The sequence below is a fragment of the Vulpes vulpes genome, chromosome 8 (assembly GCF_048418805.1).
Source record: "Vulpes vulpes isolate BD-2025 chromosome 8, VulVul3, whole genome shotgun sequence".
Taxonomy (NCBI): Eukaryota; Metazoa; Chordata; class Mammalia; order Carnivora; family Canidae; genus Vulpes; species Vulpes vulpes.
The window spans coordinates 21801030-21823952 of NC_132787.1; the positions used below are offsets into that span (position 1 = coordinate 21801030).

Sequence of the window (22923 nt, forward strand, 5' to 3'; positions counted from 1 at the left end):
TTGATATACTGAATTCATAAGTATTTTGCACAACCCTAAAATTACTACTTAAAACAAAATAGAAAGGCAGGTCCTTTTCTACCATATAATGGTTACAAGCTAGCTAATAAAATCAGGATGGAATATGTAAGCCATTTGCAAGTTCAAATACCCCATGCATACAAGATTTTTTTGTTTACCTTTACAGATATTGAGAACTTTTAATATTTAAAGAAATAACAGCCATGAACAAATCCAGCTCGTAGTAATTAAAAAAAAAAATAAACTGAAAGGGAAAGTCAGTCGTTTGAAATCAGTCTACTTGGCCACTAGGCAAACCTCTCTGGAAGCCCCACACTACTGCCTTCTGGAACCATCTTATTGTCATAAATGTGGGCAATAATGCAGCAGCTGTCATCTACAAAAATGGCTGTAGTCCTTTCGCCACACCTCAGAGCGGACTGAATTGGGACATAACACATATTTGCTACTCACTTTTCAATTTTCTCGTCTTCTGCTCAAGTGTCTGGCAAGTGTTCACTAACTCAGTATTTATAGTCCAGAGATTCCGTTGTTCCGAGATTGCTTCCTCTAATTTATGCAGCAAAGACTTAGCTTTTTCACGGGCTGAGTGGGCTGCTGGATCTCGATCCTCAACCTGAAAGCGTACAGTTAATACTGGATTTTAGCAGGGTGGCCAGGAAAGAAAGCAATTGAGCGCTCACTGTTATTATGCATACGAAACTGAAAATGTGCTTTTCTTCTCAGGGAAGTGATAAGCCTCTACTGAACTTCTGCAATTCTGTGTTTGCATGGGCTTTGTGTGCCTGAGCTATTTCTACAGTGGTAAGAGTCCTGATATGTCAAGTTGCCTCTTTCTGCAAAGATGCCTCTTTCATCAGCAGGCTGTTGACACCGCCTCTTTTACAACTCCCCCTTTACTTCCTCCGCTCACTGCTGGTCGCCAGGGACTGAACTTCGCAGTTCCTCTTTGGTGTTTTTTTTTTTTTCTTCTTCTTCTCTGTTCCTCCTCCGTTTTTTACTTCATGGTTTCAAGTACATCTGAGGAAACTTCCCCTTGAATGCAAAGCAGTCAAAGGCTGCCCTACCTGCTTCTCTCTGTCCCCCAGCCATTGGCTGGTTCCTTGGACCTTCTTCCTAAGGACGGATTCCTGGTTGACAGCATCTTCTTGCAGTTGTTCAAGGGCTTCTAGTCGTTTCTGTCTGGCATTAAAAAAAAAAAAAAAAGTTCAAACCACAAGCTGTCAGTGACATTTCAACTAAGAGCCACCCCTGGGAAGTTGTGACAAGTTCAAACTTAATGCACTGCCTCAGATATCAGAGGAAAAAGTGAAAGTGTTTACTACAAATAAATGCTTACCCAATACAGAGTTTTAATCAAAGCAATCATATTGATCAGTTGGCTTGATACTCTCACTTTGCAAAAAAGGGCATTTGGTCTCCTATTTTACACTGGAATATTCAGTTTCCCAAGCTACCTTCATAGTAATTAGCATCAGTCAGCAATTGCCTAGAAGATGGCACTGTAATGAGGTCACCGTGATAGGTGCAGTATTTATACATCATAGCTAACTGTTTCAGAAAAAGAAAGGAAAGGGAATGACAAGGAAAGAAAAAAAAAAGAGCCTTGTGTCATGACCTTGACCTTTTCTCTTTATGAGTTGTCAATCATGCTACATCATCAGCACAGGAAAGGCTGCCCCCAAGCACAGATGAACACTCCATGTTAGTATTTCTACTGCAGTCTTATCTTTCCCAAAAACTCGACACCTCCTCCCTTTCTTCCTTACTCCAAATCTTAGTGTTATTGTGTTACCCCTCTTTTGGATCTGAACCTAATCTTCCAAAATACATTAAACTGAGAGCACCTGCTTTCAGTTAGCTGATGAGATTATTTAAACCATGCTATATATCAATATGTCAATGACTATCTGGAAAACAGCTTGACCTGAATAAGGATGATATCTTTAGCTCAAAGGGATCATAAACTTTGGGAGCTTCAAAGCAGTGAGGAAGACATTGTCAGGTTTAGGCCTTTTGCATGCCTCTCAATCATTAGCACAGAATCACATTGTAAATTGGCATAAATCTAGACCTAACTACAAGAAGAACTGCATGAGAGACAAGAATGGTCACACAGAATGCTTACCATCATGGTAAACTGGCACACAAAATTCTATAAACTAAAATAATAACTACCTAAACAATCTATTGAGCCTTGTTCAATGCCTTATAGTCAGTCTCCTTTTTTTAAATTGTAGTTAAGAACATTTGAGATCTACACCCTTAACACATTTTTAAGTATATAAAATTTAACTGTAGGCACAAGGTGGTATAGCAGATCTCTAGAACTTACTCATCTTGCATAACTGAAGCTTTATACCTGTTAAGTTGCAACTCTCCATTTCTTCTTCCTCTAGTCCCTAGAAATCACCATTCTACCCTCTGCTTCTATGAGTTTGACTATTCTAGATACCTCATAGAAGTGCTATCATGCCATATTTGTCCTTCTGTACCTGGTTAATTTTACTTAGCATAATATCCTCAAGATTTATCCATGCTATCACATGTGGCAAAATTTCTTTTTTAAGGCTGAATAATATTCCATTGTGTGTGCACACTGTATATATATACATATATATATATATATATATATATACACGCACACACATATACATACACCATATTTTGTCCATTTACCATTGACAAACATTTGGACTGTGTCTACATCTTGGCTATTGTGAATAATGCTGTAATAAACGTGGGTGTATAAATATCTCTTCAAGATTTTGCTTTGAATTCTTTTGGACACATATCCAGAAGCAGAATTGCTAGATCATATGGTAGACCATCTTTTTAATTTTTTGAGGAAATTCCATACTGTTTTCCATAGCAGTTGCACTGTATTAAATTCCCACCAACAGTGTACAGAGTTTTAATTATTTCTCTATGTCTTTGCCAACACTTAGTATCTTTGGTGGTTATTTTTTCCTTTGGCTTTAAATAATAGCCTTCCCTAACAGGTGTGATTCATTCATCATTGTGAATGACTCATTGTGGGTTTTATTTGCATTTCCCTGATGATGAGTGAGGTTGAGTATCTTTTCATATACCTGTTGGTCAACGGTATGTCTTCTTTGGAAAAACATCTATTCAAGTTCTTTGCTATTTTTAAATTGGGTTATTTGGGGTTTTTTGTTATTGAGTTGTTGTAGTTCTTCAAATATTTTGAATATTAACTCATTCGATATGTGGTTTGCAAATATTTTCTTTCATTGTATAATGTACATTTTCTCTCTGCCAATTCCTTTGCTGTTCAGAAACTTTGAAATACAATATAGACTCACTTATCTAACTTTTCTTTTGTTCTTTGTTCTTTCGGTGTCATAGTCAAATCCAATGTCATGAAGACTTTCCCCATAAGTTTTCTTCTTATAAGACCACATTTAGGTCTTATATTTAAGTCCTTAATTCATTTTGAGGTGATTTTTGTATATGGTATATAACAAGAGTTCAACTTCATTCTTTTGCATATGACTATCCAACTTTCTCAACACCATTTGTTGAAGACTATCCTTTCTCCATTGTATATTCTTGGCACCCTAGTCAAAGATCAGTTGGCCATTTATGTATGAGCTTACTTGTGGGCACTCTATTTTGTTCCACTGTCTTTAGGCCAGTGGCTATAGTTTTAATTACTATAGCTTTGTAATATATTTTGAGATAAGGATGTGTGCTACCTCCCGCTCTGTGTTTCTTTCTCATGATTGTTTTGGCTATTCAGGATCCCTTCTGGTTCCACATAAATATTAGAATTATTTTGGGGTGCCTGGGTGGCTCAGTTGGTTAAGAATCTGCCTTCAGCTCAGATAATGATCTCCAGGTCCTGAAATTGAGCCCTGCGTCAGGCTCCTTGCTCAGTGAGAAGTCTGCTTCACCCTCTGACCCTGCGGCTGTGCTCTCTCCTCTTTCTTCCTCCTCAAATAAATAAAATCTTTAAAAAATATATTAGAATTTTTTTCTATTACTGTAAAAAAAGTCATTAGGATTTTTATCAGTATTACACTGAATCTGTAAATGACTTTGGGGTAGCTTGAACATTTTTTTTTTAACAATATTAAGTCTTCTAGTCTACGAAAACAATATGTCTTCAGTTTGTATCTTTTTAATTTCTTTCAGCAATGTTTTACCGTTTTCAATGATTAAGTCTTCACCTCCTTAAGGTTCATTCCTATTTCATTGTTTTCGGTGCTATTTTAAATGAGACTGCTTTTCCAATTTCCTTTTTGGATAGTTCATTGTTAGTGTACAGAAATGTATCTGATTTTTGTATGTTAATTTTGTATGCTGCAATTTTGCTGAATTTATTGATTAAAACAACTTTTTGTGGAGTCTTTATAGAGTTTTCTATATAGAAGATCATGTCATCTGCAAATACAGATGATTTTACTTCTTCTTTTCTGATGTGGATGCCCTTTATCTCTTTTTTTCTTTCTTGATTACTCTGGCTAGGACTCCTAGTACTATGTCTTTTAGAAGTGGTGAGAGTGGGCATGCTTGCCTTGGTTCTGATTTTAGAGAAAACATATTCAGCCTTTCATCATTAAGTACGTTAGCTGTGTGTTTTTCATATATGGCCTTTATTATGTTGAGTTAGTTTCTTCCTATTTTGAATTGTATTTTGAATATGTTTATCATGAAAAAGTGTTAAATCTTGTCAAATGCTTTTCTTCGTCAATTCAGTTGATCATGTGATATTTATCTTCAATTCTGCTAATGTGGTATAACAAATTAATTTTGTATGGTGAACCATCCTTGCACTACAGGGATAAATCTCACATGTCATTGTGTATAATCTTTTCAATGCATTATTAAAGTTGGCTACTAGAATTTTGTTGAGGATTTTGCATCTATACTCATCAGGGATCTTAACTTACAGTTTCTTTGCTTGCAGTGTCTTTGGTTTTGGTTTCAGGAGAGTACTGACCTCATAAAATGAATTGGGAAGTGGTCTCTCCTTTATAATTTTTTGAAAGTTTCAGAAGTTTTCAATAATCTCCTTCTATTAATCTTCTATTTGGAAGAATTCATCAGTGAAGCCACCCAGTCTTGATCTTTTCTTTGTTGTGTTTTTGAATACTGATTCAATCTCCTTACTATTTTTGTTCCATTAAGATTTTCTTTTTCTCACTGATTCAGTATTGGTAAGTTGTTTCTTCCTACATATTTATCCATTTCTTCAAAGTTATCAAAATTGTTGGTATATGACTGCTCACAGTGGTCTTTTATGACCCTCCTCCCCTACCCCTTCACTGTAGCATCAGTTGTAATATTTCCTCTTTTATTTTTATTTCATTTGAATCTACTTTTTTCTTAGTCTAGATAAATGTTTGTCAATTATATCTTTAAAAAATTCAGACTTTCAGGGAAGATGTCAGAAGAAGAGGGTCCTAGGCTTACCCTATCCCACAGATACACCTAGATAACATACACATCACTGTATATAACCCAGGTCATTTCCTGGGAGCATAGACTCTCCACAGATTAGTTATTAATCTCAGAGCAAGTGCTGGAGGGGCAGAGATCTTTGTAAGACTTCTTCAAGAACAAAAGAGATGGCAGGCACCATTTCCCTCCCCTACCCTTCTTTCCCAGTCTAGATACATTGACACCAGTGGGAACCAGCACAGAGCAAACACTCTGCCTAGTTTGATAACAGTGCATCCCAGCCTGCATTCTCCTTTAGGTGCTCCTCCTCCACCCTGGACTAGGCAGGAGTTTTCATGCACCCTCCCACAGTAGAGCAGCACAGACTTTGCTGGCAGTGCACCCCACCCCTTCATTCTCCCTCAGACCTGTCCCCCAAAAAGTGTCCTTGGCAGGAATCCATTCAAAGCAGTGCCACAAGCTTGAAAGTGTACAATCAGACCTGGCAGGGGCCAACACTCCTCCAAACCAGCTAGAGGGAGAGGGGAGAGGGAAAGATAACCATACACACTAGTTTGATTATGTCCCTACCCCAGTGGGCTAGGGGTAGATATCCAGTCTGATTGCAGTCCCTGCCTGTCAATGAAAGCTTCTCATGGAACAACACAGGAGAACATTCTGAAGTTTGATGCTACTGCAGCTCTGAAAAAAGCCTGGTCTGACACAAATCAAGCCCAGGATGGCCCCAGACTGGCCCATTAACAGCAGGGATCAAACTGTGTCCACAACAGGTGAGGAGAGCCACTGCAGATGACTGGACTGAAGGCCCAGTCACAATAGCAGTATACACATAACACACATAGGAGACACCTCTAAAAGACCAGGTTCTGGTGAATAGGGAACATGGCACAGCAGGGCTCCACCGGACCTCTTTTTTCATAAGGCCACTGATTTTAACATCGGAAACCTACCTGACTTTCCTCACATAGAGACAGGCACAGAGAGTTAGACAAAATGAGGAAATAGAGAAATATGTCCCAAATGAACAAGTCAAAAATCACATCAAGCCAGCGAAACAAAACAGAGGTAAGTAATATGCCAGTCAGAGATGTATAACTCAATAACTGAAATTTAAAATACTGTAGGGGAAGGAGAATGGATCAGTGACTTGGAGGACAGGGTAGTGGCAATCTAGGTGAACAGGAAAAAGAAAAAATGATAATAAATTGAAATAAACTAAGGGAAATCAATGACATGGTCAAGCCTAATAACATTCACATTACAGGGATCCCAGAAGGAAAAGAGAGAGCAAAGGGGGAAGAAATATAAATATATAAGAAATATATATATATGTAAATATAAATATATATGTGTGTGTGTATATGTATATACACACACACACACACATATATATATACACATTTTTTAAAGAAATAATAGCTGAAAACTTTCTGAATCTGGAAAATGAAACACAAATCTAAATCTGCAAGTCACAGGAAGTCCCAAAAAATCAACCCAAGCATATCCACACCAAGACACATAGTAATTAACAATACAAAAAGGAGTAATAAAGAGATAATTTTAAAAACGGCATAAGAGTTGTATACAAGGAAAACCCCATAAGGTTATAAGCTGATGTTTGAGCAGAAACTCTGTAGCCCAGAGGATGTGGAATGATATATTCAAAGTGCTGAAAGAAAAAACAGGCAACCGGAAGTTCTATCCAGCAAGCCAGTTGTATAGAATAGAAGGAGAGACAGTTTCCTAGGGGGGGGAAATAAAGTTAAAAGAATTTATCCCCACTAAAGCAGCCTTACAAGAAATGTTAAAGGGGACTCTGAGTGGAAAAGAATGGCTGTAAGCAGGAGTAAGAAAAGTAGGATGAACAAATCCTCAAAAAATACTATTAAACAAAATCTAGTAATACATTAAAAAAGTCATTCATTGTGATTGAGATTTAATCCTAGGATGCAAGAGGGATTCAGTAGTTCACAAATCAACATGATACATAACATAGACAAGAGAAAGGATAATAACTATATGATTATTTCAATAGATGCAGGAAAAGCATTTGGCAAAGCACAATATCCATTTATGACCAAACCCTCAACATAGTAGGTTGAGGGAACATATCTCAACATAACAAAGGTTTCATATGAAAAACCCACAGCCAAATTATGGAAGCAACCCAAGTGTCCATTGATTGAAGAATGGATAAAGAAGATGTGGTGTGGTGTGGTGTGTGTGAAATGGAATATTACTCGGGAATAAATAAGAATAAAATCATGCCATTTGCAACAACATAGATGGATCTAGAGGGTGTTATGCTATGTGATATAAGTTCATCAGAGAAAGAAAAATACCATATGATTTCACTCATAAGTGGAATTTATGAAACAAACGAACAAAGGACAAAGAGATACCAAAAAAAATGGCTCTTAAGTATGGAGAACTGGTGGTCAGCAGAGGTGGATGGGAGATGGGTGAAATGGGATAAGAATATAAGTATCATGGTGAGTACTGAGTAGTGGATAGAATTGTTGAATCACTATACTGTACACCTGTAACTAAAATAACAATGATATTAATATACTGGAATTAAAATTACAAATAGTTAAATTGCAGATATTTAAATATTTAACTAAAAAACCAGCTCTATTTTACCGATTTTATTTTTTAATGAGTTTTTCTATTCTCTATTTCATTTATTTCTCCTCTAATCTTTATTATTTCTTTCCTTGTACTAATTTTGAACTTAGTTTGTTCTTATTTTTTTCTGGTTTCTTGAGCTATAAAGTTGTTAATTTGAAATCTTCCTTCTTTTTAATGTAGGCATTTGTCACTCTTAATTTCTCTTTTAATACTGCTTTTGCTGCATGCCATAGGTTTTGATATGTTCTTCCCACTTTTGTCTCAAGATATTTTCTAATTACCCTTTTAATTTCTTCTTTGTGGTTTTTTAGCAGTGTATTGCTTAATTTCTAAATATTTGTGAATTTTCTAGCTTTCCTTCTGGCATTGATTTCTATCTAGTTCTATTCCATTGTAGTTAGAAAAGATACTTAGTATAATTTCCATCTTCTAAAAATTTTTAAAGACTTGTTTTGTGACCTAACATGCGATCCATCCTGGAAAATGTTTCATATGCACATGAGAAGAATGTATATCTGTAGCTATAGGGTAGAATGTTTTGTATGTGTCTGTTAGGTCCATTTGGTCTATAGTGGTGTTCCAGGGTATTGCTTTCTTATTTCCTATTTCAGTGTTCTATCCATTATTGAAAGTGGTACAATGAAGTCTCTTACTATTATATTGCTTTCTACTTGTTCCTTCTATTCTGTCAATATAGGCTTTATATGTTTAGGTGCTCTGACATTGAGTGCATGTATATTTATAATTGTGATATCTTTCTAGTGAACAGATTCTTTTATCACTGCATAATGTCCTTCCTTTGTTTTATGACTTGAAGTCTATTTTCTCTGATATAAATATCACTACCCTGGCCCTCTTCTGGTTAGTATTTGCCTGAAATATCTTTTTTCATCACTTCACTTTCAGCCTATGTGTGTCTCTAAATCTGAAGTGAGTCTCTTGTAGACAGCATACAGTCGGATCTTATTTTTTAATCCATTGAGCCACACTCTATGTATTTTGATTGGAAAGTTTACTCTATTTACACTTAACATAATCAATAGAGTAGGAATTTATCATGGGCATTTTTTTCATTGTTTTCTGTCTCAGAGTACTTTAGTTCCTCTTTCCTCCCTTCTTGTCTTTGTGTTTTCCTTTTTTTTAGTAATATTTTGACTCATTTTTCTTTTGTGCATCTTCTATATGTATTTTCTTCATGGTTAACATGGGGCTTACATAAAATCTAATAGTCTATTTTAAGCTGATAACAATTTAACTTCAATTACATACAGTAACTACAATTTTACTTCTCTCCTCCCCACTTTGTTATTGATACCACAATTTACAACTTTGAATATAGTGTACCTTAATATGTTTTTACCATTTTATATACTTATAATTTTTAAACTTTCATCCTAGAATTAAAAGCTATTTACCCATCACTACCATAGTTTTACAGTATTCTGTATTTGTCTATATATTTACCTTTACTAACAAATTTTATACTTTGATATGTTTTTGTATTAAGATCCTTTTGTTTCAACTTGAACTCCTTTAGCAATTCTACTAAGGCAGGTCTAGTGGTAATGAACTCTTTCAGCCTTTGTTTATATGGGAAAGTCTTTATAACACCTGGATTTTAGAGAGGGACAGTTTGCAGGGAATAGTGCTCTTGGTTGGTAGTCTTTTACTTTTAGTACTTTGAATATATCGTCCCACATACTCCGGGCTGCAAGGTTTCTGCTGAGAAATCCACTGATGGTCTCATGGTGCTTCCCCTGTATATCACAAAATTTTTCTCTTTGCTGTTTCCAAAATTCTCTATTTTTGGCTTTTGACAGTTATTATGTGTCTCAATGTGAATTTCTTGGGTTCATCTTATTTGAGATCCATTGGATTTCCTGGATCTAGATGTCCTTCCCCAGCTTTTGGAAGTTTTGGGCCATATTTTTCTTTGTTTCTGTTTTTTAAAATTTTTATTTATTTGAGAGAGAAGGAGAACAAGCATAAGTCTGGGGGAGAGGCAGAGAGAAGCAGACTCCCGAATGAGTAGGGAGCCTGATGCAGGGCTTGATCCTGGGACTCTGAGATCATGACCTGAGCAGAAGGCAGATGCTTAACTGACTGAGCCACCCAGGCACCCCCATATTTTTCTTTGAATAACTCTTCTTTCTCTCTTCTCCCTCTGAGACTGTAATAATACATATAGTGATCTACTTTATGGTATCCCATAAGTCCCTTAAGATTGCTTCACTTTCATTTTTCTTTTCATTTCTTTGACTAGATAATTTCCAGAGACCCGTCTTAAATTCACTGATCTTTTCTTCTCTTTAGTCCATTGTTGAACTCTTGTAGTAAATTTTTCAGTCTATTTATTATGTTCTTCTGCTCTAAGATTTCTGTTGGGTATTCTTGTAATACTTTTATTTTTTTATTGATATTCTCATTTTGGTTTGTTTTTAAAAAGATTTTATTGGGGATCCCTGGGTGGCGCAGTGGTTTAGCGCCTGCCTTTGGCCCAGGGCGCGATCTGGAGACCCGGGATCGAATCCCACATCAGGCTCCCGGTGCATGGAGCCTGCTTCTCCCTCTGCCTATGTCTCTGCCTCTCTCTCTCTCTCTCTCTCTCTCTGTGACTATCATAAATAAATAAAAATTAAAAAAAAGATTTTATAGATTTGAGAGAGGGCAAGCATGAGCAGGGAGGGGCAGAGGGAGAGGGAGAAAGAATCTGAAGCATACTACTCACTGAGCACAGAGCCTGACATGGGGTTCAATCCAACAACCATGAAATCATGACCAAAACCAAGAATCAGATGCCTAACTAAGCTACCCAGGCACTCTGATATTCTCACTTTATGGATTGTTCTCCTGATATCATTGATCATCTTTATGACAGTTATTTTGGATCCTTAGTGAGGTGAATCATTTATCTATGGTTCATTGGGATCAGTTTTTAGAGATTTTGTTCCTTTGGATGGAACATATTTCCCTATTTTTTATCCTGACTCCTTTTGTTGGTATCTGCACATTAGAAAAAATAACCACTTCTAGTCTCCACAGCCCGGACTTACATAGGAGAAAACCTGTATCAATCAGTTTGGTCAGAGGTTCTGAGGGCTCTCAAATCTTCATTCTAGTTCAAATCACCATTTTTGTCCTTACTGGGTCCTAAGTGTCTAGAGTATGATAGTAACATCATTGCTCTAAGATGGGTGTAACAGAAGGGAGTCTTTTAGACAACTCCCAGAAAAATTGGAATATTGAATGTGTAGTCCTATTCTTTTCTTCCAGGAAAAAGCAAAGATCTGGGGTTCCACCTGCCATTATTGTTCTCAGTGTCCCTTAAGCATCTACAGTATGCCCAGTTCCATCTGCACTCTGAGACAGATGAGACAAAAGCCAGTATTTTGTTAAGTCCTCAGAAAAGTTGAAACACGGACATACAGTCTAACTCTTTCTCCCCAGGGAAAAACTGGGAGCTGGGGGATTCCTTCTGACCACACAGTCCTATGTCGGGAGCAGAAATTACACTGACAGGGTATTTAGAATTTTCCAACCAGTACTGATGTAGTTGGTTTCACAACTACCTAGGGTACAGGATCCTTTCAACTAGTTTCTGGATTTCTCACAAAGTGAACGCATCCATCTATTACTGTTGAATCAGTATATCCCTTGGGGGAAGGAAAGCCAATTTCTTGCTGACATCACCTCTTTTTTTTTTTTAAGACATTAGTTTTATCAACTTTTCTCTTTTTTAGGAATAGTCTAAGCTATCAATACTGTACATTATGTTCCAAGGGAAAGCAAAAGGACTGTAAGAACCATCAGAAATCCACATTTAATAATATTACAACTTTTATCCTGTATATTACATATATATATGTATTTGTACCTTTAAGATAATTTTATGCACTTTTTGAATCATAACAGTCTTAAGGATAGCTTTCTAAATATTATATAGTACCATCTATTAAAGATATTCAACAGATTTTAAACCTTTGAAGATTTTTCTTCCATAGAGACTTACATTATCATATTAATACAGTATCATCTTTGAAGGTGTTTTTGAATTCAGTAAGTCTCCTTGTTAACATGTCCTAATGCTAAATCTTGGTTTCTACACCTGCCAAGTCTGATTCTGAAACTTTGCCATTTAAATAGAATCCCATTTACCTAGTTTTCAGACCAAAAAGCTGTAAGTCAAAGATGACTCCTTCTTGCATTCCCACAACTAATTCACTACCATGTAAGATCTGACCCATTCTCAATGTTTGAATCCAACCGTTTCTTACCAACTGGCTCACTCTGACTCTTGTAACACCCCTTCTCCTAGACTATGGAAATAGTTTCTAACTCAGTGGGTTTTTTTGACCACAACTTAGCAAATATTTTATATTTCAACCAAGTACATACGTATACACACACACACACACACACACACGGCTGGATTAAAATTTTTATGAAATATTACTCTTACTATATGAAATGTACTCTGATACATTTATTTTTTAAAATGACTCATAATCTGGTAAATTGATTTCAAGAGCTCTAATTGGTGACCTGTTATTGAAAAAACCCTTCTCACTGGTGTCACTGCTTTCACCTTCCCCCTCTATATACAATCCTCTACTAACAGCTAGAATAATTTTTCAAAATATGTCATATTACCTTCCTGTTTATGATCCTCTGATTTCTTCCCATCTATTCAGAATAAAATACCAATCCCTAAGCATGGACTGTAAGATCATGAATCTAACTCCTGCCTATCTCTCTAACTTCATCTCCTACCATTTGCCTAGCATTCACTCTGCCCCAGCCATGCTGGCCTCTTGCTGCTGCTCAGACATACTAAGTTCATTAAAACCTCAGGGCCTTTGCACTAGCTAATTCTTCCAGCTAGAACCCTTCCTAGATCATCTTTTACCTCACTCTCTCACTCCACTAAGCTCTCCATTAAATTTGTCAATCACAGACAGGTCTTACCTGGCCATTTTCCTAAAATTAGGTCTTCCTGCCCCATCATTCTTATTCTTATCTTCCTTTTATTTTTTTATATCACTTACCACTCTCTGGCATTATATTATATAGTTATGTGTTTATTTGTTCACTATCTGTGTCCCTTAATAGATATTAGTTTCATGGATGTAGAGATTTTGATTTTATTTAATTTTCTAGCACCAAAAAGAAAAAAAAGAACCTGGCAAGGAGCTCATATTTGGGTGTTGCACAAATAACATGCTTTTCTCACTGAGACCTTCAAGAGCAATTTTTTCTTTCAATACTTCTCCTTGACTCACTCAATTCTTTCCATTCCTCAGCACTGGAGACTATTTATCTTGCAACAGAATGAAAGCCTTCTCCTCAGCAAACAGCCCCTGAAAGTTACCTTTAATAAATATTGTCTACCTTACCTAAATTCTTATACTCATCTCTACAAAATAATACACACACACACACACACACATTTTTAAGTAGGCTCCACACCCAGTGTGGAGCCCAACACAGGGCTTGAACTCTGAGATCAAGAACTTAGCTGAGACAAGAGTCAGACACTGAACTGACTGAGCCACCCAGGTGCCCAACTCCACTTATATTCTTATTCATTGTTAAAACTGATAGTTAAATCATTTTGTGTGTAGCCAATAAATGACTGTCTGTTTTAAATTATATCTAGAAGGCACAGGCTTAACTATCCTTACAGTGATGAGTAGTATTTTGCCTGGTGCCAGGTTCCCAGAATATTTTTAATGAATATTTTATTTGATTTTAACAAGCAGATGGTGGGGGATTAATAGTTGAAAGAACACAAGTTTTGAAGTTACACACATCTAGGCCTGCTCCCAGCTGTCACTTAATCCCTCTTGAGTAACCTTGAGTGAGTCACTGAACCTCTCTAGAGATAAAAGTATGTCAAATTCTTAGCACTACCTCCAACACAGTAAGCTCTCAACAAATTGCACCTACTGTTACTTAACTTGGTTGTTTGTGTGTCTTGTAGAATAATACAGAAGATTCACTTATTCAGAAATGACTCCAGTGCAGACTCCTCTCCAAATAGTTCTTTGTGGCTAACTAGAAGATTTCAATGCTCCCTTTTGTGGAGATGGTATCCATGTAAGGAAGCTGCATATCCACTTAACCCACACCTTTACCCCTATGGGGAAGTCTGGGCTCCCTACTTCCTAGGGAAAGCAGAAGATCATTTTCTTGAGTGTTTCTTCTGGTATTAACCTCTCTCTGGTATCTGGGTTTCTTATTTAGGGGGAATAAAATAGTTTCTTTTGGCTATTTTCTTTAAGCAACTTTAGTCTCTAACTATATATATATATTTACTTTACTCAGATTCAATATGAATTTGAATCCATGTTCATTCACTCACCAAAAAAAGCATTTCTTAAGGGAATGCTTACTATGGTACTAGCAGCTATATAAATAGTGGTCAATAAAAGACAAAATAGCTCTCCTTGTTTATTATGTGGTTTACAGAGTATACAAATTTCAAGAATCTCTCCATAATTATAAGAATTAAGGTTAAAAGAACAGTAAGATAGTAAATTATTTTACATTTAGAGTCCTCTAATTCCCTGACTTCTTTACTTGAAATTTAATTGACTAGTGCCTAATACAATACACTGTATACTGAGACAGAAAATGAAGCCCAATGGGATAGGAGTCAATAGACTCAGCAAATTCTTCTGTTAATAGATCACTTCATAGATTTTCCATTAATAACTCTCAGGTCTTGATCAATTCACTTTATAGCCTTAATGCCTCAGTCCTCTGTAAAATTATGAGGTTTTACTAAATGATCTCTAAAGACATTTCTGGTTAAAAAATTCTATATTCTGTAATTCCAACTTTCTTCTTTAAGGAAAATAACTAGATTTATGGGTTTCCAAAATTGCTAAAGTTCACGATTTGGAATTTTTTAAAGATTTTTTTTATTTATTTATTTATTTATTTATTTATTTATTTATTTATTTATTAATGAGAGACCCAGAGAGAGAGAGGCAGAGACACAGGCAGAGGGAGAAGCAGGCTCCATGCAGGGAGCCCGACGTGGGACTTGATCCCAGAGCTCCAGGATCATGCCCTGGGCTGAAGGCGGCACTAAACTGCTAAGCCACCCAGGCTGCCCTTGAGCCATTTAGGCTGCCCACGATTTGGAATTTCGAATACTTAGGTCTATTTCATACCTTTTGAGAATTCAAAATTATCAGACAAAATGGCTTATTTGAAAAAGTGTCATTTGAAATCAATGTTTACAACATGAAAAAAGTAAACTGAATGCCAAAGTACAATCTCAAATGTATTATGAATTTAAAGCATGGGTTTCTTACATATAAATGACCATCACCTGGAAAGGAATTCTTTTCTGAAATAAAAGTATTCCAGTCTGAATCTCTTCAAAATCTCTATTAATTTGACAAATTCTTTATCAAGAGACTCTTTGTGGTTTCCCAAGCTGTTCAGCATTAATATGCAAAGATTTAGTTTCTCTTCCATTATATATTTAAATTCCTACAAGAAAAGTCACAAAAAACCTCCACTATTCAAGTGTTAAATATAAAATAAATGCAATACAAAATACTGTGGTCATCCTATCTCAATAGTATTCATGGTTATGAAACCCAAAAAGTTTAATTGAACAGATACCAATTCTCAACTGCCCAAAGATTGATTATTCTTTGAACTGATTATCTCAATTTAACAAGCGCATATTGGGTACCTGTTATGTGCCTAAAATTCAGTTTTTTCTAATATAAGTGGTCCATGACCATTTATTTCATCAGTCGTCAGAATTGCTTTAGAATGGGATGAGACAAGAAAATGCAATAAAAACAGTATTTGTTGGTTAGCATATTAAAAAAAACTTTAAAAAAGAGTTTGTTAAAGGCGTTTAATTAATATTCCAGAGTCTTCAGAGTTTGTTCCTTGCTGTAACTTTACTTAGGAAGCTGATGGATTTTAGAAAGTTGTCTGGCAGTCAAGAAGTAGAGGATGTTAGAAAGTTGTCTGGCAGTCAAGAAGTAGAGATAAGTAATAGATAAATTAATTTCTTCTTATATGCTTCCTTTATAATAAAACTGGAAATAGCTGCTTAAAATTCTCATGTTCTGCTAATTTCTGGTATAATAAAAATGTCAGAATTTCAGGAATAACATTTGCACAATCATTCCATTGAATTTAGAGAATTTTAATAGGTCAAGGAAAAATTCAGGCTTACTAGCAATTCTCAAAGGATTCAAATAATATACTTTTTCATTAAATCATTTTATCTATTGTCTCTTTAACATGTATCACATGTCCTCACTCTCACTTTCTTCCTCAGATTCACACACTTATCCTTACCCTCACACACAGCTGCCCTCATCCTCAAGTTCACACTTATTCTCACCCTTACACATACTTGTCCTAACCCTCACAGTCACACACTCACCTTCACCCTTACCCACACTTATACTCACCCTCATAGTCACACATGCTTATCCTCACCCTCACATTCTTACTCTCACCCACATGCACACACTCACACACATCTCCAGACATACAATCCATATATACCAACAGACCAAGATAGCAGGAGGCTACAATAAAATCTTAGAAGTGTTACTGCATATATAATGAGTATTACCTGGGTTAAGAAGGCAGAAGAAAAACCAGGAAAATCAAAAATATAAAACACTTACAGCAAGCTTGTTCTCCCACTTCTCTTTCACAGTAATTTCTGGATCAGTTACCCACTGCAGAGAGCTATCCATGAGAGTTTCAACTTTAGAAACTTCTTCATGCTGCAAAAGTTCCACATGTTCAACTAGGAATTCAGGTGAAAGGCATAGGCTCTTATATAAGAAGTAGTTTAGACCAAAGTTCTACTATATAATTAAGACACCGTACAAAATGCAGCCCCCATGACTTTCCTTTATCCCAGGGTGTTTCCATGTGTAAATTCTAACTCTTATCAGTTGTTCTATATATGCTGAATATATACAAATAGAACCATTTTTCAAAACAAAATGTACTCATCTTTATTCCCCTCTCAAATAGTAGGAAACAAACATTTTCATGGATTTTTTTTCCACTCATTAAACTAAATGCTACCTACTATACGCTAAGCACTGTGAAAGGCACTAGAAATAGCGTCATGAATGTGTTCTGTTTTCTCTGGTCATCTTGTTTCCAGTCAAAAATCAAAATGGAGTAAGAGGTACTAGCTATTAGCCAGAAGGAAACTGTTTAATAGATATGTCTTCAGTCCTCTGAAACTACAGGTTAGCCTGTAGGAAAAATAAGCCCAAACAATTCCTATCTAATGATCAACCTGATTGAGGTTGAACTGACTTGAGCCAGAACTAGATCAACCTCAGGGAAGTTTTAGGAAAAACTTCTCTTTTCATAGTAGGATTAATTTAGGTTTCAACAAAACACAGATATGCCTGTATTCAGCAAATAGGCTGTAGATCAGGTATCTACAGATATTCCTAGTCAGTGAATCACCACAGTACACATGTTATACGATTCCAGCTTTTTGAGCATAGCTGCGAATTCCACTCCCTTTTGTTCAAGTTTTCTTAGTAATAGCAGCATTTCTTGGTCCATCATGATATCCAGAGATGACAAGCTAAATAAACTGCACTGCCACTCAGTTTCATTGTTATGAGACAATTATCAAATTTTCCACAACTCTGTCATTTTAATAAGGAACAGTGTTTTTATTTTATGAAAATGATGCTCCTGGGTCAATATAACTGTCCCCATCAAAGAGTTCTAAGTAGTCTTACAAAATCTTCCTATGTTAACAAACAATGGTTTAGATTTTCTCCCTAGGATGGCTTCAACTTAACATTTATTCATTCTTAAGGAAAAGCATTTATCCAATAGATAACATTTACATGTGGGTAATATAAACTGCTATGGCTCTAATTTTATGAAAAAGGAGAAGGTAAAGAAATTCACAGGAAAAAAAACTGTTGGGAGAGTGTTCAATAAATCTTACTGAAAATAGATTGTTTTCTTTTGTCTTCCCCTTTCTTTCATAAAAGGAATTCTCAGATGATGTTTACCAAAGAATATTTCTTATAGTTCTCTCAAAGCATCCATGTCCTGTCATATTTTAGATATATGACAACACCACATTTAACTTTCTTTTTGTTGTCTACTGGAAAAACATTTACAGATTTCTTATTTCTAGACTCCAATTAGAAGACAAAATTCCTAATCCAATATTGGGTAAACCTCAGAGTTAGAACTTTGCTAGCTGCTTAACCCCTGTTTAGAAGTATAGAACTTTACAGGCTGGCATCTTGACATCATTATTATCTCAGAGGACTGCTGTGGCAGATTTGCCACCATTTCATTCAGTCTGGCAGATTGGCTTGGTTTCAAAAACACAGTAAGATGATGAGTATTTGAAACAGAATGTCAGGAAAGCACAGCCCTCAGCAGAATGTCCAAGGCTGCCTGAGACAGCTTTAGATGAAGGCAGCATATGTTGCCCCCGAATCTTTGGCAAGAGAGATTCAAACAGCATTTGCCCCAAAGACATTTTTCCTCTCCTTTCAAGGTCATATCACAGCTGTCAGGAGGAGGACATTCTAACATATCCATCGTCCACAGATATGGAGAGACCATCAAAGTGGTGAAAAGAAAGCTAATTTTGCTAATAAGCATTTCCTAACATAACAAGCACAAACTGGAAAGCACAAAGGAGTGAAAATAGAGTATTGAGAGGGATACCCAACATTTCATCCCCAGAAATGCTTTTGATTATTTCCTCACATGCTGTAAAAAACTGGTTTCACCTAAAAAACTGAGAGTTAAATAATAATTCACTTGCATTTTAAAATTAACCAAAAACATGAAAATGCTAATTTCTGTTTAGAATGTAACAATCAATGCCATTTATATTGGGCTGCTACAATTACATTTTAGAGCAGAGAAATTTTGTGTTATTTCTAAGCATCTTTATTTTTGGCAGATACATTTACTTTGGGGGTTTAGGAAAATACTGAAAAATAGTTCATGGATCTCTATTGTTACCTTTAGGACCCCAGGCTGGGGATCAATACAGGTACTTTCTCCTAAAAAGTATTGAGAATATAAAGATTTCTAAAGTCTGGATTCACTGAACACATGCTTCTTCAAATTTAGCCTTGAGCCTCACTATGGTTTTCAGCCAGAACTTGAAAAAGATCCTTTTTTTTTTTTCAGGTTAAGAGACTTTAGACTTGGATTCTAAAAACAATCAACAGATTCCTCAAGATGTCACAGGTACTCTTCAGCAAGTTTGGACCTTCACCTAATAGTAAGCTATTGCGTATGGTCTTATTGTTTCAAGCTTTCCATTTGATAATTACCTACCTCTGCAGACTGAGCAAGAACGAGTTCACAATGTAAAGATTTTTCTTCTTCAGAGATGATACTATTACGCTCTCCACTAACATTCAACTGGATCCCATTTCTTGAAAAAACAAAAGCAATAGTCTAGTCTGGTTAGATGTGACTATGTTAAAAGTCACCAAAGTGGGATTTACCACTAAACACAGTAAGCCCTTGTGTGCCAAAGACTGTATAAAGTATTCAGTAATAGAGAAATAAAAGAGAGTCTCTGGACCCTCCAGGAGCTGCACCGACTAGTGACTCTAGGTGGTTGAAAACAACTAGGTCATGCTTGCTTGCTTGCTTGCTTGCTTGCTTGCTTGCTTATTTATTTATTTATTTATTTATTTATTTGAGAACTGGAGTCAATAGTTAAAAATTAGAAACTTTCAATGAAAATCTCAATTTCTGGCTTTTTTTTTTTTTTTTAGAAAAAAGATTTTACCTATTTATTTATTTATGGTAGACATAGAGAGAGAGAGAGAGAGAGAGAGAGAGAGAGAGAGAGGCAGAGACACAGGAGGAGGGAGAAACAGGCTCCATGCCGGGAGCCCAACTTGGGACTCGATCTAGAACTCCAGGATCGCGCCCTGGGCCAAAGGCAGGCGCTAAACCGCTGAGCCACCCAGGGATCCCCCGATTTCTGGCTTTTCTTTTAAAAAGCATGATACAGCTACACTGGGCCCATATATTCTTTTTTAAAAAAGATTTATTTGAGAGAAAGAAAAAGAGAGAGAGAACGAGTAAGCATGCATAAGCAGGTGAAAGAGTAGAGGGAGAGGGAAAGAATCTCAGGTAGACTCCCTGATGAGCCTCAGCCCAAGATCATGATCTGAACTGAAATCAAGAGTCAGATGCCCAACCAACTAAGCCATCCAGGTGCCCCAGGCCCATATACTCCTGATTAGCTGGACTTCATCTGGGTAATAATGCATTTTTTTCATTTGTCATTCTCATAAGTATGTGCTCTTACCCCCCAATGATTTTACTTACTTTTGTTATCTGTCTGGCTCCTGTAGACTCCTGGATTATCATGTTTTGCATATTCAAAAACAATTATAAGATGATGTGTGTTAAAAGGTAAGAATAGCATGTCATGCATGTACTCAAAGGGATTGCTCAATTTCAAGGTAAAAGAAAAGCAAGGGAGAGTCATAGAAAACTTGAGAAGGAGTTCTATTGGAGAAAAGCAGAGAAAACATCACTTATAAAAATACAGAAGAAAAGAATGTGGCATGTTCAAAGAAGTGTATATAGCTCAGCAAGTCAAGAATGTAGGGTGGAGGCACATAAGAAAATGCTGGTGAGAAGTTGCTTTACTCACATGATAAGTTCCTGTTGCAAGTGCTGTAATTCATGAGCCAGTTTGTTTTTATCCCCTCGTAAATTCTAGAACCACATACAGCATTAGGCTATTTGTGTTACTTTAGTGGGGGATTTACATTTAAATAATTCTACTTCACGAACTGTGAAATTATTATGGTATACCTCTATAAAGTTTCCATATTCTATGATGGTTGACTTAAGTTCTTCTATACTTAAATCCTTCTGAAAAGTAGAAGAAAGAATAGCAAATAAATGTGTGAGTCTACCAAATCTCATTTAGTAGACTACCAATCAAAGCCATAGAACTGTATATCCCCAAAGATGATAAAACCTTATACCAATATTTTTTGAAAACCAAGCCAGTCTGTGTTTATGATTAAAAACACAAAAAGTATGGGACAGCAAGGCAGTTATACCTAATTGGTGTCATTATGTTCGTATTTGCCTGGTTCAATGGAATCAAAGTCTCACAGGTAATTCTCAAGTTCAAGTCCAAATTATATTATCATGACATACTTAAGGAAAAAAAAAACTAGTCTACCTGCAAATGACTAATGAATTATTAAAGCATCCAATTTTATCCAGTTCAAATGATATGTTTTTTTAAAAAAATATTTTATTTATTTGAGAGATATTGAGAGAAAGAAAGAGCATGAGTGGAGTGAGGGGCAGAGGGAGAGGCCAACTCCCTGCCAAGCAGGGAGCCCGACATAGGACTCAATCCCAGGACCCTGGTGGCATCATGACCCAAGTCAAAGGCAGATGCTTAACCAACTGAGCTATCCAGGTGCCACTCAAATGATATCTATTAAAATCATAGTTTTATACTGTATTACCAAAGGGTATAGTCACTGTCTAACCTGTAATTTTATCTCATGACTAGCATGGTGCTTGGCAAATGGGAAGTGCTCAATCAATACCTTATGAATTTGGGGCATAAATAAAAAGTGGTGGAAGGACCAGAGTTATGGAGGAGGTAAGCAGCTACCACTACCATAATGTCACCCACGATGCATAAAGAAAGTTGGTATGATATTCAGTAATCTGGTCGATGTTCACAATTCATAAATGACTCCTTTGAAACTTTATAGCATTCAGAGAAGGAAAAGAGAAACACTGCTTTTTATTTACTTTCATGTCTTAAGATATGGAAGTTTATTAACTTAACTCTATGTCCTTCCTATGTCTCTTAAAGCCACCATAAGGGCATTTCTGCAGCCAGAATCTTTTCTTATCACATAGGCAATGATCACAGGATATAAAGATAAAGAGAATGGTTATCTATCTACCTACCTACCAATCAAATCAATCCAAATAGATAGAAAATAACTGGGGTAAGTATTCTTCTTATTCCCTAAAATAAATGACTGTACACTCATTTGTATTATTATGACTTAAAACTACATCATCATGCCTAGCCAGTACTGGCAAATTGGCACACTAATATTTATTACATAAATGGATAAATACCACCAAAAGTTAGAGAGGATATGTTAAAACTTATCCCAGATAAAGAAGTCAGTATTCTTTACTCAGAAGAACATTTTTGTGAAGTATTATAAAGGAAAGTCTTGTGACAGAATAGTAGAATCAGGTATCTTAATAGAAGTGAAGTTATATAAATGGCCATATTCATTATGATTTAGGGAGAGCTAGCATTCCCATGGGACTTCATAGAAAGGAACAGTACCAACCTTCTGCAAACTTGCATCTTTATTAACCAAGGTGTTCTCATATGTACGTAACTGCATCTGAAAAGAGACAAATTTAGGGATGGCCATTGGGACATTGCTTTGGTAAAAAATGCCACAAAATCATTACAATAGGGGGACATGTTTCTCAAGCACCTTTAATGTGAAGGTGTTTCTTACTTTATAAACAACTTTCACATTAGCCTTACAACAACTTGAGAGGCCGGGTTTGTTGCCCTCACTTTACCATTGAGGAAATCAAAGCTCAGCACACTATTGGGAGACTTGCCCAATGTCACATACAGTAAGGCTCAGAACTGAGCCCACAATATGAATCTTTGCCTCTAGCCAAGTGTTGTTCCCACTATTTTACCCTTCCTATAATAAGATGACCAATTCAGTCTTTGTTTTTTTGGTGAAAATCTAGATAGGACATGAACATAGAGTCCATGTGAACATATAAAAG

General features: G+C 36.1%; 1 protein-coding gene across 1 annotated transcript in view; it reads right to left on the reverse strand.

The window, feature by feature from the left end:
* IRAG2 (inositol 1,4,5-triphosphate receptor associated 2) overlaps nucleotides 1-22923 on the reverse strand; it is a 122726-nt gene that overhangs the window by 52929 nt on the left and 46874 nt on the right. The window contains 9 exon segments of the mRNA XM_025995533.2: nucleotides 475-637; nucleotides 1089-1203; nucleotides 15419-15582; nucleotides 16752-16853; nucleotides 17563-17745; nucleotides 19423-19522; nucleotides 20765-20829; nucleotides 20929-20988; nucleotides 22461-22517. Coding sequence (XP_025851318.2) covers nucleotides 475-637; nucleotides 1089-1203; nucleotides 15419-15582; nucleotides 16752-16853; nucleotides 17563-17745; nucleotides 19423-19522; nucleotides 20765-20829; nucleotides 20929-20988; nucleotides 22461-22517 — 1009 coding nt within the window.